Source organism: Lactuca serriola, chromosome 7 (assembly GCF_051521515.1).
Source record: "Lactuca serriola cultivar US96UC23 chromosome 7, Lser_US96UC23_V15, whole genome shotgun sequence".
In the NCBI taxonomy this organism is placed as follows: Eukaryota; Viridiplantae; Streptophyta; class Magnoliopsida; order Asterales; family Asteraceae; genus Lactuca; species Lactuca serriola.
This window is the reverse complement of record NC_136414.1, coordinates 32,999,522-33,015,695: the sequence shown is the minus strand read 5'-3', so window position 1 is coordinate 33,015,695 and position 16,174 is coordinate 32,999,522. Positions and strand designations below refer to the sequence as shown.

At 34.7% G+C, this 16,174-nt stretch overlaps 1 protein-coding gene across 1 annotated transcript; it reads right to left on the bottom strand.

Annotated features, from left to right (window-relative positions):
- Positions 1-4,385: 4,385 nt before the first annotated feature.
- Positions 4,386-14,772, bottom strand: LOC145063852 (uncharacterized). Its single transcript, XM_079011425.1, has 13 exons — positions 14,671-14,772; positions 14,233-14,337; positions 14,027-14,113; positions 13,250-13,360; positions 13,119-13,169; positions 12,868-12,995; positions 6,405-6,528; positions 5,968-6,072; positions 5,762-5,848; positions 4,985-5,095; positions 4,854-4,904; positions 4,611-4,738; positions 4,386-4,470 (listed from the first exon to the last, which is right to left on the bottom strand). Exons 1-13 carry the CDS (start codon positions 14,770-14,772, stop codon positions 4,386-4,388), a joined length of 1,275 nt encoding a protein of 424 aa, XP_078867551.1.
- Positions 14,773-16,174: the final 1,402 nt, after the last annotated feature.

Below are 16,174 nucleotides of genomic sequence, written 5' to 3'. Positions count from 1 at the left end.
AGCGACGTCTGCTGCCTCCTTTGCAGCCTCGAGCGTCATCTGGAAGGCTCTCGCCTTCGGCTTCAGTGGTATGTTGGGTCTTCATGTCTCCTTCTTCTTCGGGCAATCCCTTGAAATGTGCCCCTCCTCGTTGCACTCATAACAGACCTTCTTAGTGAACGTGCATTCATTGGCATAGTGCCCAGGCTTTCCGCATTTGTAACAAGTGACCCCTCCGTCACACTTCCCAGAGTGCTTTTTCTTGCACTTGTCACACCACTTCGCTTCTGATCCTCCTCCTCTCGAACCAAACTTCGAGAATCTACCCTTCTTACTGGACCTTGAGGATCCGTCAAATTTCCTTTTCTCGCCAACCTCGACTTTGCTGGCAGCTCTTCCCTTAATCATATCCTCCACAGACTTGGCAGCCCAGATAGCTGCCTCCAAAGTAGGTGCCTGACGCACTGGCACCGCGTACTCCCATGGTAATCCTTTTGCGTACTTATCAATTTTCGTCAGCTCGTCCGGAACAAGACGCAAGGCAAATTCCATCTTTTCTGTGAAGTTGTTCGTGTATTCATTGATTGACATGCTCCCCTTCTTTAGGGTTAGAAACTGGTTCTCTAGCTCGAGCAGGTTTTGAGCTGAGCAGTACTTTCGTTTGAATTGTACCAGAATTTCTGCCCATGTCAGTTCCAGGGGTTTGTTGGGGCTTAAAGTCTTCCCCAAAGTATTCCACCAACGTACAGCGCCTCCTCGAAACTGACGCACTGCAAACGTGGTCTGTAGCTTCCCTCTGCAACCGCATGTCATGAAAGCTAACTCCATCTCCGAGATCCAATCCATGACTCCGATTGGATCTTCCTTTCCCGTGAAAGTCGATGGCTTGCAAGTCTGAAAATCCTTGTACTTGCATCCATTTCTCTCGAATCCGTCATCTTGGTTATTTTCTTGAACTATTGGTTGGTTGACTTGACCAACAGTTCCACTGTAGTCTCCTTCCTCAGTCTGCCCTTCGTTCAACTCGGGCTGTTCGATCCGAATAGTGCCTTCCTCTCGATTTTGCTGGAGCAAACGTCTAGTTTCCTCCATTTGACGATCCAACATAGCCTGGATCATCGCTTGCACTCCGGCCATCGTGACTGGCTCAGGTGCAACAGGTATTTGTTGAACCACTGGGGGTTGGTTCCTATCTCCATTCGCGTTCACGTTTCCGCTACGAGTCCTTGCCATCTTGATCTATACACCGAATAAGGTGAATTTAGATCTTTATTTAGGATAGACGTTTAAATCGTCCTTATCACTCCGAAACGTTTACATGCTAGTTCTAATATCGTAGTCGTACGTTTTAGAATCCTAAACACATAAGGTTTCCAGATCCGGTCGGCAAAAGACCATAGATCCGAACAAATAACAGCATATCATGCACAAGCATTTAGCACATAAAGGCATTTTAGGCAGAGTTCCTAAAATAAGCTAGTGCTCACACCTCACAATTATCGCTTAGCATTCTAAGTTTAAGTCTAGAAATCCTACAAATTCCTAGTTCGCTTAAACTAATGCTCTGATACCAACTGTGACATCCCCAAAATCACGGCCAGAAAAGACCGGTTTGTTTATGCTTTGTTTAAAAATCAGAGTTACATTTTAAATGAAAGTGTTGCGGAATTTGTCCCAAAACAAAAATATGATAAAGATTTATCAAAAGCATTTCCATAGAAATGTATTTCATTAAAAGACTCGGGATGTCATGTTCGTACAGATCAAAAGCATAAACAGTACAATATAAGCCTTACTACATTATTTCATATCTACAGGCCTATATCCGTAATCCCTCGTCCAAAACATCACACCTATGCTCATGCGCCACTACCTGTAATACATAAAACTGAGTGGGTCAGGCTTGGGAGCCTGGTGAGCACATAGGGTTTTCAACCCACAATAAATAAGTTTATTAATTTCATCGATCAACAATAACCCGATTACCCGTTCCCGTTATCCTCACTTTACGTCCCTAAACACCTATCATAAGGGACCTAGCCTAAGGATCATCATCGGGACGGACACTACTACTAAGGGGATTCCTCAGCAATAAATGTCCTAAAGGCAACCATGTGGGGGATGGAGTACACCGGTGAACACGTCGTTCACAAACACCTACAGGTTGCGAGCCTGCTAGTGTTCCACTGGACTGTCTAGAAGAGTACGTGGTCGTCATCCATACTCCGCTAGATGACAGAAACAACAACATCAACATCGAGGCCTCTCATCATTTTATCACACATCACCTATTGCATCTACCCATGTTTTACCCCAACATTTTCGTAGATATAAAATACATATACAGTTTAAATCATTGAAAACATGTATAACAACGTTCATCTAGCATAGATAGCAAGTATTCAGATAATATGCACACATAGCACGTAATTTATATAAAATACTTCATATCTATGTGTAAGTTGAAAGTAACTATGCACTCACTTGTTAAGGTGATGATTCCAAAATCGGGCAGCGCTTGCTTCTAACGATTCTATTTTCCTTCGACGAAACCTAGCATTATTATCGCTAAATTTTAGTCTAATATTTACCGTGACCAACTATTAGTCTTAGTATTATTATTATTATATAAGCGTTAAACAATATTTTCCAACCACTATGTACAGACAGGGGCCAGACATAAAACACCGGAGGGCAGGACCATTTTGGCATATAGCACTTCTGAAATCCAACAACCCTATGCGACCCTTTAAACCAGATTCCCCGTACCGCGAGTAGTTAAAAAAAAATATTATAACGACACTTATATAAGTTATAATAATAGCTCAAATATTTATTATAAGTTCATAATAACAATACTAATTTTAAATATAAGCTATATTAAAATAAGGTAAGCATAACTTACTTACAAGGGGGTTTTAGCTAGGAGTCGGGCTCTGCAGGGGCAGAACTTCGTCGCTGAATCTTTCTAAGAAAGATTCGTGCAGCGCTTCAGCGCTCACCTTACTATACTAAACTACAGAAAGAGAAGTCGAATCACGAGGGACCGAAATGCTCGGGGGATAAGGAGAGAAAGACTCTTGAATCAAGAGAATGGTGCAAGAAATATGAGAGCCCAAGGCTCTTATTTATACTAATTGAATTTTCATAAACTACCCTCCATAATTACTTAATGACCTTTTAGTTATATAAACAACTAAACACCCCTCTATAATACTATTATAAATGGATTTAATGATATTTGTACTAAACTAATGTCGAAAGAACTCAACATTAGTCTTATAATGACCGCATCGTCGATACCTTTCTAATGATATATACATATGTATATATATGTGTACGTATACATGATTTATACTTTATTTTAATACGTAAATATGCTATTATAATTTGTAACTCGTTCATACGAACTCCGTTTTTGACGTTCTTTATATCCACGCGTAGGTGAAGACGTACTCTACAACTTTCGTTTAGACTCCGTCGGCTAATTTTGACTTTATTTTTAAAGTTATATTTTTAACAAGCCGGGACAGGATTGGTCTGTTTAAAATCTCATAACTTCTTCATACGAAGTCAGATTTGGGCGTTCTTTTTATCGATGTTCTTATTTTAACATATTCTACGACTTTCGTTTAGATCACTAAGGCTAAATCTCGCTCTATCGTAAATTCACTATTCACGCTTCCCGGTATCGTGCCGGTTCTGTCGTGAAACTTCGACGGGTCATAACTTCTTCGTTATAACTCGGATTTCGGCGTTCCTTATATGCACGGAAACCTTGAGACATATTCTACAACTTCATGTAGAGATATCGGGATTATATCACACTTTAATTTTGACGCTCATTTTTATTCTTTATTAATTATACATTTATAATTAAATAATAAACACATATAATTCACATAATACTCAAATATTTCATCTTTATTACTTCAAAAAGAGTTACAAGAGTTGACCTAGACTATTACATTGACAAAAATGCTTAGCCCTGAAACCCGGGCGTTACATATGGTATGTGGTACAGTGGGGGAACTCACTAAGCTTCATGCTTACAGTTTCAGTTTTGGTTTCAGGTATCTCTTCTTCGAAGGGGAAGGAGCTGGCGCGGTAGCGGCACATCATACACACACATTGTTCTTCCTCCTTTCGAGATTGTTCTAGGATTTGTACTCTGACTTTTAGTTGATTTCGTATTTTGGTTTTCAAACACGATGTATAGATGCGAAATGATTTGATCAGACAATGTTTTATTTGCAAATGTCTTGCAAAGTGTTTAATTAAAAAATGAAATTTTCGGCCCGTATTTTGGGATGTTACAGTTCTGGTGGACATAATAATGTAAATAGTAAATAGTAAATACCATTTCAAGATCATTGTCCATATCTTCCTTGTCAAGGATCAATGCTTCATTCATGCGCCAATGCTTCATTCAGGTGCTCAGATCTAAGAATTTTGACATCAACTTCCTGACCAACATATACACCATGATGCCTTGCCAAGAATGAAAAGAGATAGAGAATATTCAAAGTTAAATTAAGCAATAATAATAATGAGCATGTATTACAATAATAATAATAATAATAATAATAATAATAATAATAATAATAAGAAGAATAAAATAATGTACTTACAGATCACCACAAGATCGAGAAGCAACTTTTTCTCCTATTTTGAGTAATCTTATATCTATCTTTGTATCTATAAAATTAGCTTCAGTAGCTACTGCTCTTTTTATTGTTGATTTTGAACGTTTAGAACCCTACAAAGTTAACAAAAGTAAATACATATTTCATAAAAATAAAGATATATATATATATATATATATATATATATATATATATATATATATATATAATACTAAAGATATGAAGTACCTCACTCCTAGAAATTGCTCTCTCCATTGCTACATGTAGAGCCTTTGTTTCCTTATCAGAATATAATAACATTTAGAGTTTCAGACCCCAACAATAAAGAAAATAACAAAGCAAATTGTTACAAATATTACCTGAAGAGGTCGTCCATTAACCAAAAACACATCCAAAGAATAGCCATCAGTTGTTGAAAACACATGTGCTTCACGTATGTTGAGTCCTATGTCAGAAAGCAAAGCTAAAAGCTAAAGGAAAAGAAGACATGGTAAATGTGTAGAAACTTATTTTAAGGATTTAAGTTTGTTGTTGGGTTATTTGGATGTTAAAACTAGATTACTTATGGTGATAAAAATAGAATTAACTGCAAAAAGTAAATAAATAAATAACATTATAAACATAGACTTAAGTGCAAACCAGAATACTTACTTAAACCGAATTAACTATGAGAATGGCCAAAATACCCCTCATTAACTCCTTTATTACAGCTTTTGTACTTCTACTTATTTCCTACCATTAAGACTACTAGGAAGTGTCACAAAGTTAGGTGATTTACTTATGGCTTTATAAAGCTTTATAAATCTGGTGGTTATTTTGGGTTTAAATGAATAATACACAGTTGGATACTTGGATTGCAATCCTGTTGTGTAGAAAGTGTAGATCAATCCTTCACATTTTCCAGAACTGGTACACTTAGTTGATAGTGACTCATTTGTTGAATCTACTGGTAATCCAATCTTCTAACAATAACAAGAACAAAGGACGAATATAGGTTTGACCAAATGTATAGTAGTCAAAGGGTACCCGGATAGCTTCATGATATGGTGAAAATTCAAATGACTCCTGCCTGTTTAGAGATAAGGCTCATGAATCATTATCAAGATATATCAATGTTTTAGGTCAAATGGTCAAACCTTCACATCCAAAAACATATGATCAAAAGCTACACACATGTTTGACACTACAATATCTTCTACACAAGGATCTCCACTTTTGAGAACCTAAAAGAAAAGAATGATAACTTTTTTTATAAAACTCACATGGTATAAATATAAAATCCACTAAATTAGTATCTAAATTTAAAGGATTAGTACAAGGCAAGCCCTAGAAAGAAGTTTACTGCATTTTTGTAGTTGTGATACAACTCTTCCATTGATTGAGCTATGGGTTTTGGTAGTGTTTTAGCTTCTAGCTCTCTTTGAATTCCAGAAAGGAGCTCTGTTGTCTGGATATTGCAATTTCAAATCTCCATACGTGTGTAAGAGCATAATCATTCAGATGTTTATAAAGTCTTAAAGTCAATATGTCAAATCTCTATTTAACAAGTTCAAATGACATTCCAAGATTCCCCCCCAGCTTCATGATCGATTTTCCCCAATGCAAACATGATAAATTAGGTCAATAACTACACGCTATAGAATGAGATTTTGAAGTGAAATCAGAGCAACAGAGAAAAATGTGCCTTCGGTTATGATACTCATATGGAGTTCATTGAATCAAGAGATATATTTCTGTGAAATATATTAGGAAACCAGGAAAAATAGAAGAAAAACGAACCTGTAGCTGAAAGGTTGAAGGTTTTTGGTGTGGCGGTGGGGTGCGATGGTCTCCATCCGGTGGTGGCTTCACAGGGAGGTGATGGCTAATGGCTGCGAGCATGGAGGAGTTGTTACTTGAGGAACTGAAGATTGAGATAAGTAGATGAAGGATTTATGAACCAAAACCCTAGTTCCAACAATAGTCATGGTTCTAACAACTGTACTCCTTTAATTTCAATTTCATGGCCTGGTAACCAAAAAACCTTCGATTTCATTAAGAACTAAAACCCTAGTTCCAACAATAGTTAGTTTTGTGGCCTTATATAGAATTTTAGGCACGAGACTCGTTGATTTCTGACAACTGGTATGGGAGAAAGGAGAAGCGCACCGTGTTTCGGTTTTGGATATTTGACTGAGCGAATTAGTGCTGGGGTAGAGAATGGGCGGAGACATCGGTCGAAGATCAGAGATTTGGTAATGGTGTGATGCTGTTGTGGGAGAAAAGAGCAGTGATGGTGACAGAGACATCGTGGTTCTCCGATTGAAGGTTTTTTGGTATTTGATTATGAGAGAGAGAGAGAGAGAAGAACGATGGAAAGAAGGTAGAGGAGAACATGACGGCTTTTCAAACTTTTGGAATTTCATTTCCCCCGCAAGCTTCTAAAACCCGTGTTTATGAATATATATATATATATATATATATATATATATATATATATATATATATATATAACGACGAGCATACACGACACACATTTTATCATATGCGCCCTCCGTGTTTTTTTGAACACTAATTTGGCACTAATTTTAAGGAACGCACAAATGCATGTCCTCTATCCTTCAAATATTGTGAGAGCTGACATATTTTTTAGGTCACACACTTTAGCGTATCATAAAACCATGCGTGCCATGGTTTGCGCGTCATTAAAGGCCAGTTTTCTTGTAGTGCTTTAGGCCCACCATATCTTCAATACTTCAAAAATGATAATAAATTGTGGTTATAACAAGAGTTCCCTCCTAACCTCAAAAAGCGCAGAAATATATGGTGCAATACTTCAAGGAAAGAAAAGGGTTATCCAATCTAGGTTCTTTTTAAGGCATTTAAGGATGCTATTTCTAAAACATTGTTCGTTTTTTCCATCACAAACTTCCATTGTAAAAATTATCCAACTTATATGTTGGTTCATATTTCGAAAACATTTAAAGCACTTTCAAAAGATAATTCTTAAAAGTGATTGTAATGAGACTGTTATTTTCAAGTACTATCACACTTCATCTTAACAGAGCTATCGAATGTAAATAATATCCTTATCTCATGTAAAATTTTCAAAATTTTTGATTTATTTAGATTTTTGGAATTTTTTTAATATGCAGAAAATTAAAAAAAAAAAAGTAAAATAACTAGAAATAAAATCTTTTGGGGTTTTTTTATAAATGCAAAAAAAATAAAAAGGAAAATATCTTTTGGATTTTTTGAAATTTTATATGCAAATGGAATGCAAAAAATAAAAAGCAAGAAGAAAAATAGAATTCAAAATATTTAACCTAAAAAAACAGAAAAGTTTAAAAAAAAAAAATTAACATGCAAATTTTTTACACTAACCCCCTCATCGAGCTTAAAATGATGTATTGTCCTCAATACTCAGAGAGGAATGGACAACTCGATAAAGCATATTAAAGGAAAAAAGGTGCAACTAGGAAAGATTGTACCTGAGAAGTTTGCAGAAATCTAATTTTGACAAACATGTGGCGAAAAATCTGAATTTCAACAACTTTGTTGATCCTCTGATTTCCCCAAGCTTGCTTGGAACTGTGACTATCTCTTTATTGAAAGCATAAAAAGAAGCTAAAACTACTCCTCGGGTTGCCTCCCGAAAAGCCGCCCATTTTTAAAGTCGTTGGCTCAACTTTGCCCAACCAGATTTGCTAACTGGTGTGGTTGGGACTTCTCTGAAGCTTAGCTCATTTCATTTTCACTCTAGATCCCTTCTAATATGGAAATAGGGGTGGATCTAGAACTTGTTCAACAAATTGGAAAGACTCAAAATTGTCTTCAGATAAGTCTTTCAGATTTTTAAATTTCTTTCTCTTTCTGATCTTCTGCTTTCTAGAATTCTTCTCCTTTTTCTCTTTAAATTTTCTTCTTTTCAGGACTTTTCTCAATAGAAATCGTCACTTTTTCATGAATCCTTTTTCTATAAATCTTCTTTTCATCCTCCCCAAGCTTATCTCTGATCAGCTCGATCTCAGCCCCTTCAGATAACTTCTTTTCAACAGTTAATTTTTCTTCTTTTTCCCAAAGACGTCCCTTTTTTCAGCTCTTCAGATTTTTCCTCATCAAAAATCATATTCTCCACCTCCACAAGCTTAGTTTTTCAGTTAGCTTCGTATCAACAACTAATTTATATTTTCTTTCCTCAAGCTGTCCTTTTTCCAGCTCTTCTGATATGTCTGATAAATTCTTTTCTAAAAATATTTCTTGCATAGAGACATTTAAAAACTCACAACAGCCCTCAGATAAAGGACTGCTGGAACCCAAATAATTAACAGAAATATTATCAAAAGGAAAATTATCATCATTAATTTTAAAAATAACTACTTTCTCATCAAATTCCGTTGAAATCATGTCATTAAAAACATCTATATTTGTTTTTGCAGTTTTCATAAATGGTCTTCTCAAAATGATAGAATTTGTATCTAAAGTGTCCAAATTTCCCATGTCCAGAATATAAAAATCAGCAGGAAGGTTTAATAGAATAATACAAATCAATGGTCTTCTAAATATCCAAAGCTCATAAGTCTCCTAAGCTCCTGACAATATCTACTAACCTGCAACAATTTATTAACAAGTGGGTTAGGATATGGGGATCCTAGTAAGTACGATCCTAAGGTTAGACATTACGAATGGTGTATGAATAAGCATTGCAGTTCATACACCAATGTAAAAACCCGTACCATCTCAAATCAACAAAATCAATATCAAAAGTCATTTGGGGGTAAAATATTATGTTAGTCAAAGTACATTGTCATATATGACAAATCCATAAACTTCAAAAGTGAATAAACAATATGAGATGGATGTATCACAAGTAAAAGCTTCTTAATAATCAAAATCCAAAAAAGATTATATGGTTCCAAATAATACTCATATGATTTACAAAACACCTAGATACGATAATTCAATCAATAAAAAAGTGTACAAAATAAACATGGTCGGGTGTGAAGAACTCATGATGGACAGCCAACTTTTGCATTCACATCCAACAACCAAATAATGATGGTCGGGTGGGAAGAACACACGACGGATGAAATTGATGAGTCACCCTTACACCCACAACAAACCAGACACAATCAAGAGACTATAGCAGACTCAACTACATAGTCAAAGTATATTGCAGCAAATGAAGTGGCTGAAGAAGTTCATCAACAATTTAGGTGTTGTTCCAAGCATAGTTGAACTGATTGAGATCTTCTATGATAACGAGGATGCAGTTGCTCTAGCCAAAGAACCTCGAGATTAAAAACGTACAAGACATATACTCATAAAGTTCCACTATATAAGGAAGCTAGTTGAAGATGGAGACATTATTGTGAGCCAAGTTCCATCAGATGATAATCCGGTTGATCTACTCACCAAACCATTGTCACAAATTAAGCATGATGCTTATACTAGATCTATTGGAATTATATTTGCTAGTGAACTGGTTTAATTAAACAATGTGTAGTTTTATTTTATGGAACATTTTAGATATTTTAATTTGGTGATTATTAATAATAAGTTGCTATGTTTGTTCATATTATATGTGTTATTTCTTTTGCATACTTAGATCCACTTCCATCATAATATTTAATTCAAACTCCCACAATCAGTTATACTCTTGGAAGATAGTAGTGAATTATGGTTGGCATGGAGTATTGGTAGATATTTCATCGAGATGACTATATCAAAGGCTTCCAATCAATACAAATGAGTACTTGAAATTGGAGATTTTAAGTATTAGAATAACCATTCTTAAAGATTATATCATGGATCATGTCAAGAGTAAATTAAGATGACTATATTTCTTATTATTCAAATGGAGATGCATGAGGTTTATTTATATAATCTGTTGTATGTTGTTTGAAACTGCATGAGGTTTATTGCATCTACCCATGTTTTACCCCAACATTTTCGTAGATATAAAATACATATACAGTTTAAATCATTGAAAACATGTATAACAACGTTCATCTAGCATAGATAGCAAGTATTCAGATAATATGCACACATAGCACGTAATTTATATAAAATACTTCATATCTATGTGTAAGTTGAAAGTAACTATGCACTCACTTGTTAAGGTGATGATTCCAAAATCGGGCAGCGCTTGCTTCTAACGATTCTATTTTCCTTCAACGAAACCTAGCATTATTATCGCTAAATTTTAGTCTAATATTTACCGTGACCAACTATTAGTCTTAGTATTATTATTATTATATAAGCGTTAAACAATATTTTCCAACCACTATGTACAGACAGGGGCCAGACATAAAACACCGGAGGGCAGGACCATTTTGGCATATAGCACTTCTGAAATCCAACAACCCTATGCGACCCTTTAAACCAGATTCCCCGTACCGCGAGTAGTTAAAAAAAAATATTATAACGACACTTATATAAGTTATAATAATAGCTCAAATATTTATTATAAGTTCATAATAACAATACTAATTTTAAATATAAGCTATATTAAAATAAGGTAAGCATAACTTACTTACAAGGGGGTTTTAGCTAGGAGTCGGGCTCTGCAGGGGCAGAACTTCGTCGCTGAATCTTTCTAAGAAAGATTCGTGCAGCGCTTCAGCGCTCACCTTACTATACTAAACTACAGAAAGAGAAGTCGAATCACGAGGGACCGAAATGCTCGGGGGATAAGGAGAGAAAGACTCTTGAATCAAGAGAATGGTGCAAGAAATATGAGAGCCCAAGGCTCTTATTTATACTAATTGAATTTTCAAAAACTACCCTCCATAATTACTTAATGACCTTTTAGTTATATAAACAACTAAACACCCCTCTATAATACTATTATAAATGGATTTAATGATATTTGTACTAAACTAATGTCGAAAGAACTCAACATTAGTCTTATAATGACCGCATCGTCGATACCTTTCTAATGATATATACATATGTATATATATATGTGTACGTATACATGATTTATACTTTATTTTAATACGTAAATATGCTATTATAATTTGTAACTCGTTCATACGAACTCCGTTTTTGACGTTCTTTATATCCACGCGTAGGTGAAGACGTACTCTACAACTTTCGTTTAGACTCCGTCGGCTAATTTTGACTTTATTTTTAAAGTTATATTTTTAACAAGCCGGGACAGGATTGGTCTGTTTAAAATCTCATAACTTCTTCATACGAAGTCAGATTTGGGCGTTCTTTTTATCGATGTTCTTATTTTAACATATTCTACGACTTTCGTTTAGATCACTAAGGCTAAATATCGCTCTATCGTAAATTCACTATTCACGCTTCCCGGTATCGTGCCGGTTCTGTCGTGAAACTTCGACGGGTCATAACTTCTTCGTTATAACTCGGATTTCGGCGTTCCTTATATGCACGGAAACCTTGAGACATATTCTACAACTTCATGTAGAGATATCGGGATTATATCACACTTTAATTTTGACGCTCATTTTTATTCTTTATTAATTATACATTTATAATTAAATAATAAACACATATAATTCACATAATACTCAAATATTTCATCTTTATTACTTCAAAAAGAGTTACAAGAGTTGACCTAGACTATTACATTGACAAAAATGCTTAGCCCTGAAACCCGGGCGTTACATATGGTATGTGGTACAGTGGGGGAACTCACTAAGCTTCATGCTTACAGTTTCAGTTTTGGTTTTAGGTATCTCTTCTTCGAAGGGGAAGGAGCTGGCGCGGTAGCGGCACATCATACACACACATTGTTCTTCCTCCTTTCGAGATTGTTCTAGGATTTGTACTCTGACTTTTAGTTGATTTCGTATTTTGGTTTTCAAACACGATGTATAGATGCGAAATGATTTGATCAGACAATGTTTTATTTGCAAATGTCTTGCAAAGTGTTTAATTAAAAAATGAAATTTTCGGCCCGTATTTTGGGATGTTACAGTTCTGGTGGACATAATAATGTAAATAGTAAATAGTAAATACCATTTCAAGATCATTGTCCATATCTTCCTTGTCAAGGATCAATGCTGCATTCATGCGCCAATGCTTCATTCAGGTGCTCAGATCTAAGAATTTTGACATCAACTTCCTGACCAACATATACACCATGATGCCTTGCCAAGAATGAAAAGAGATAGAGAATATTCAAAGTTAAATTAAGCAATAATAATAATGAGCATGTATTACAATAATAATAATAATAATAATAATAATAATAATAATAATAATAAGAAGAATAAAATAATGTACTTACAGATCACCACAAGATCGAGAAGCAACTTTTTCTCCTATTTTGAGTAATCTTATATCTATCTTTGTATCTATAAAATTAGCTTCAGTAGCTACTGCTCTTTTTATTGTTGATTTTGAACGTTTAGAACCCTACAAAGTTAACAAAAGTAAATACATATTTCATAAAAATAAAGATATATATATATATATATATATATATATATATATATATATATATATATATATATATATAATACTAAAGATATGAAGTACCTCACTCCTAGAAATTGCTCTCTCCATTGCTACATGTAGAGCCTTTGTTTCCTTATCAGAATATAATAACATTTAGAGTTTCAGACCCCAACAATAAAGAAAATAACAAAGCAAATTGTTACAAATATTACCTGAAGAGGTCGTCCATTAACCAAAAACACATCCAAAGAATAGCCATCAGTTGTTGAAAACACATGTGCTTCACGTATGTTGAGTCCTATGTCAGAAAGCAAAGCTAAAAGCTAAAGGAAAAGAAGACATGGTAAATGTGTAGAAACTTATTTTAAGGATTTAAGTTTGTTGTTGGGTTATTTGGATGTTAAAACTAGATTACTTATGGTGATAAAAATAGAATTAACTGCAAAAAGTAAATAAATAAATAACATTATAAACATAGACTTAAGTGCAAACCAGAATACTTACTTAAACCGAATTAACTATGAGAATGGCCAAAATACCCCTCATTAACTCCTTTATTACAGCTTTTGTACTTCTACTTATTTCCTACCATTAAGACTACTAGGAAGTGTCACAAAGTTAGGTGATTTACTTATGGCTTTATAAAGCTTTATAAATCTGGTGGTTATTTTGGGTTTAAATGAATAATACACAGTTGGATACTTGGATTGCAATCCTGTTGTGTAGAAAGTGTAGATCAATCCTTCACATTTTCCAGAACTGGTACACTTAGTTGATAGTGACTCATTTGTTGAATCTACTGGTAATCCAATCTTCTAACAATAACAAGAACAAAGGACGAATATAGGTTTGACCAAATGTATAGTAGTCAAAGGGTACCCGGATAGCTTCATGATATGGTGAAAATTCAAATGACTCCTGCCTGTTTAGAGATAAGGCTCATGAATCATTATCAAGATATATCAATGTTTTAGGTCAAATGGTCAAACCTTCACATCCAAAAACATATGATCAAAAGCTACACACATGTTTGACACTACAATATCTTCTACACAAGGATCTCCACTTTTGAGAACCTAAAAGAAAAGAATGATAACTTTTTTTATAAAACTTACATGGTATAAATATAAAATCCACTAAATTAGTATCTAAATTTAAAGGATTAGTACAAGGCAAGCCCTAGAAAGAAGTTTACTGCATTTTTGTAGTTGTGATACAACTCTTCCATTGATTGAGCTATGGGTTTTGGTAGTGTTTTAGCTTCTAGCTCTCTTTGAATTCCAGAAAGGAGCTCTGTTGTCTGGATATTGCAATTTCAAATCTCCATACGTGTGTAAGAGCATAATCATTCAGATGTTTATAAAGTCTTAAAGTCAATATGTCAAATCTCTATTTAACAAGTTCAAATGACATTCCAAGATTCCCCCCCAGCTTCATGATCGATTTTCCCCAATGCAAACATGATAAATTAGGTCAATAACTACACGCTATAGAATGAGATTTTGAAGTGAAATCAGAGCAACAGAGAAAAATGTGCCTTCGGTTATGATACTCATATGGAGTTCATTGAATCAAGAGATATATTTCTGTGAAATATATTAGGAAACCAGGAAAAAATAGAAGAAAAACGAACCTGTAGCTGAAAGGTTGAAGGTTTTTGGTGTGGCGGTGGGGTGCGATGGTCTCCATCCGGTGGTGGCTTCACAGGGAGGTGATGGCTAATGGCTGCGAGCATGGAGGAGTTGTTACTTGAGGAACTGAAGATTGAGATAAGTAGATGAAGGATTTATGAACCAAAACCCTAGTTCCAACAATAGTCATGGTTCTAACAACTGTACTCCTTTAATTTCAATTTCATGGCCTGGTAACCAAAAAACCTTCGATTTCATTAAGAACTAAAACCCTAGTTCCAACAATAGTTAGTTTTGTGGCCTTATATAGAATTTTAGGCACGAGACTCGTTGATTTCTGACAACTGGTATGGGAGAAAGGAGAAGCGCACCGTGTTTCGGTTTTGGATATTTGACTGAGCGAATTAGTGCTGGGGTAGAGAATGGGCGGAGACATCGGTCGAAGATCAGAGATTTGGTAATGGTGTGATGCTGTTGTGGGAGAAAAGAGCAGTGATGGTGACAGAGACATCGTGGTTCTCCGATTGAAGGTTTTTTGGTATTTGATTATGAGAGAGAGAGAGAGAAGAACGATGGAAAGAAGGTAGAGGAGAACATGACGGCTTTTCAAACTTTTGGAATTTCATTTCCCCCGCAAGCTTCTAAAACCCGTGTTTATGAAAATATATATATATATATATATATATATATATATATATATATATATATATAACGACGAGCATACACGACACACATTTTATCATATGCGCCCTCCGTGTTTTTTTGAACACTAATTTGGCACTAATTTTAAGGAACGCACAAATGCATGTCCTCTATCCTTCAAATATTGTGAGAGCTGACATATTTTTTAGGTCACACACTTTAGCGTATCATAAAACCATGCGTGCCATGGTTTGCGCGTCATTAAAGGCCAGTTTTCTTGTAGTGCTTTAGGCCCACCATATCTTCAATACTTCAAAAATGATAATAAATTGTGGTTATAACAAGAGTTCCCTCCTAACCTCAAAAAGCGCAGAAATATATGGTGCAATACTTCAAGGAAAGAAAAGGGTTATCCAATCTAGGTTCTTTTTAAGGCATTTAAGGATGCTATTTCTAAAACATTGTTCGTTTTTTCCATCACAAACTTCCATTGTAAAAATTATCCAACTTATATGTTGGTTCATATTTCGAAAACATTTAAAGCACTTTCAAAAGATAATTCTTAAAAGTGATTGTAATGAGACTGTTATTTTCAAGTACTATCACACTTCATCTTAACAGAGCTATCGAATGTAAATAATATCCTTATCTCATGTAAAATTTTCAAAATTTTTGATTTATTTAGATTTTTGGAATTTTTTTAATATGCAGAAAATTAAAAAAAAAGTAAAATAACTAGAAATAAAATCTTTTGGGGTTTTTTTATAAATGCAAAAAAAATAAAAAGGAAAATATCTTTTGGATTTTTTGAAATTTTATATGCAAATGGAATGCAAGAAATAAAAAGCAAGAAGAAAAATAGAA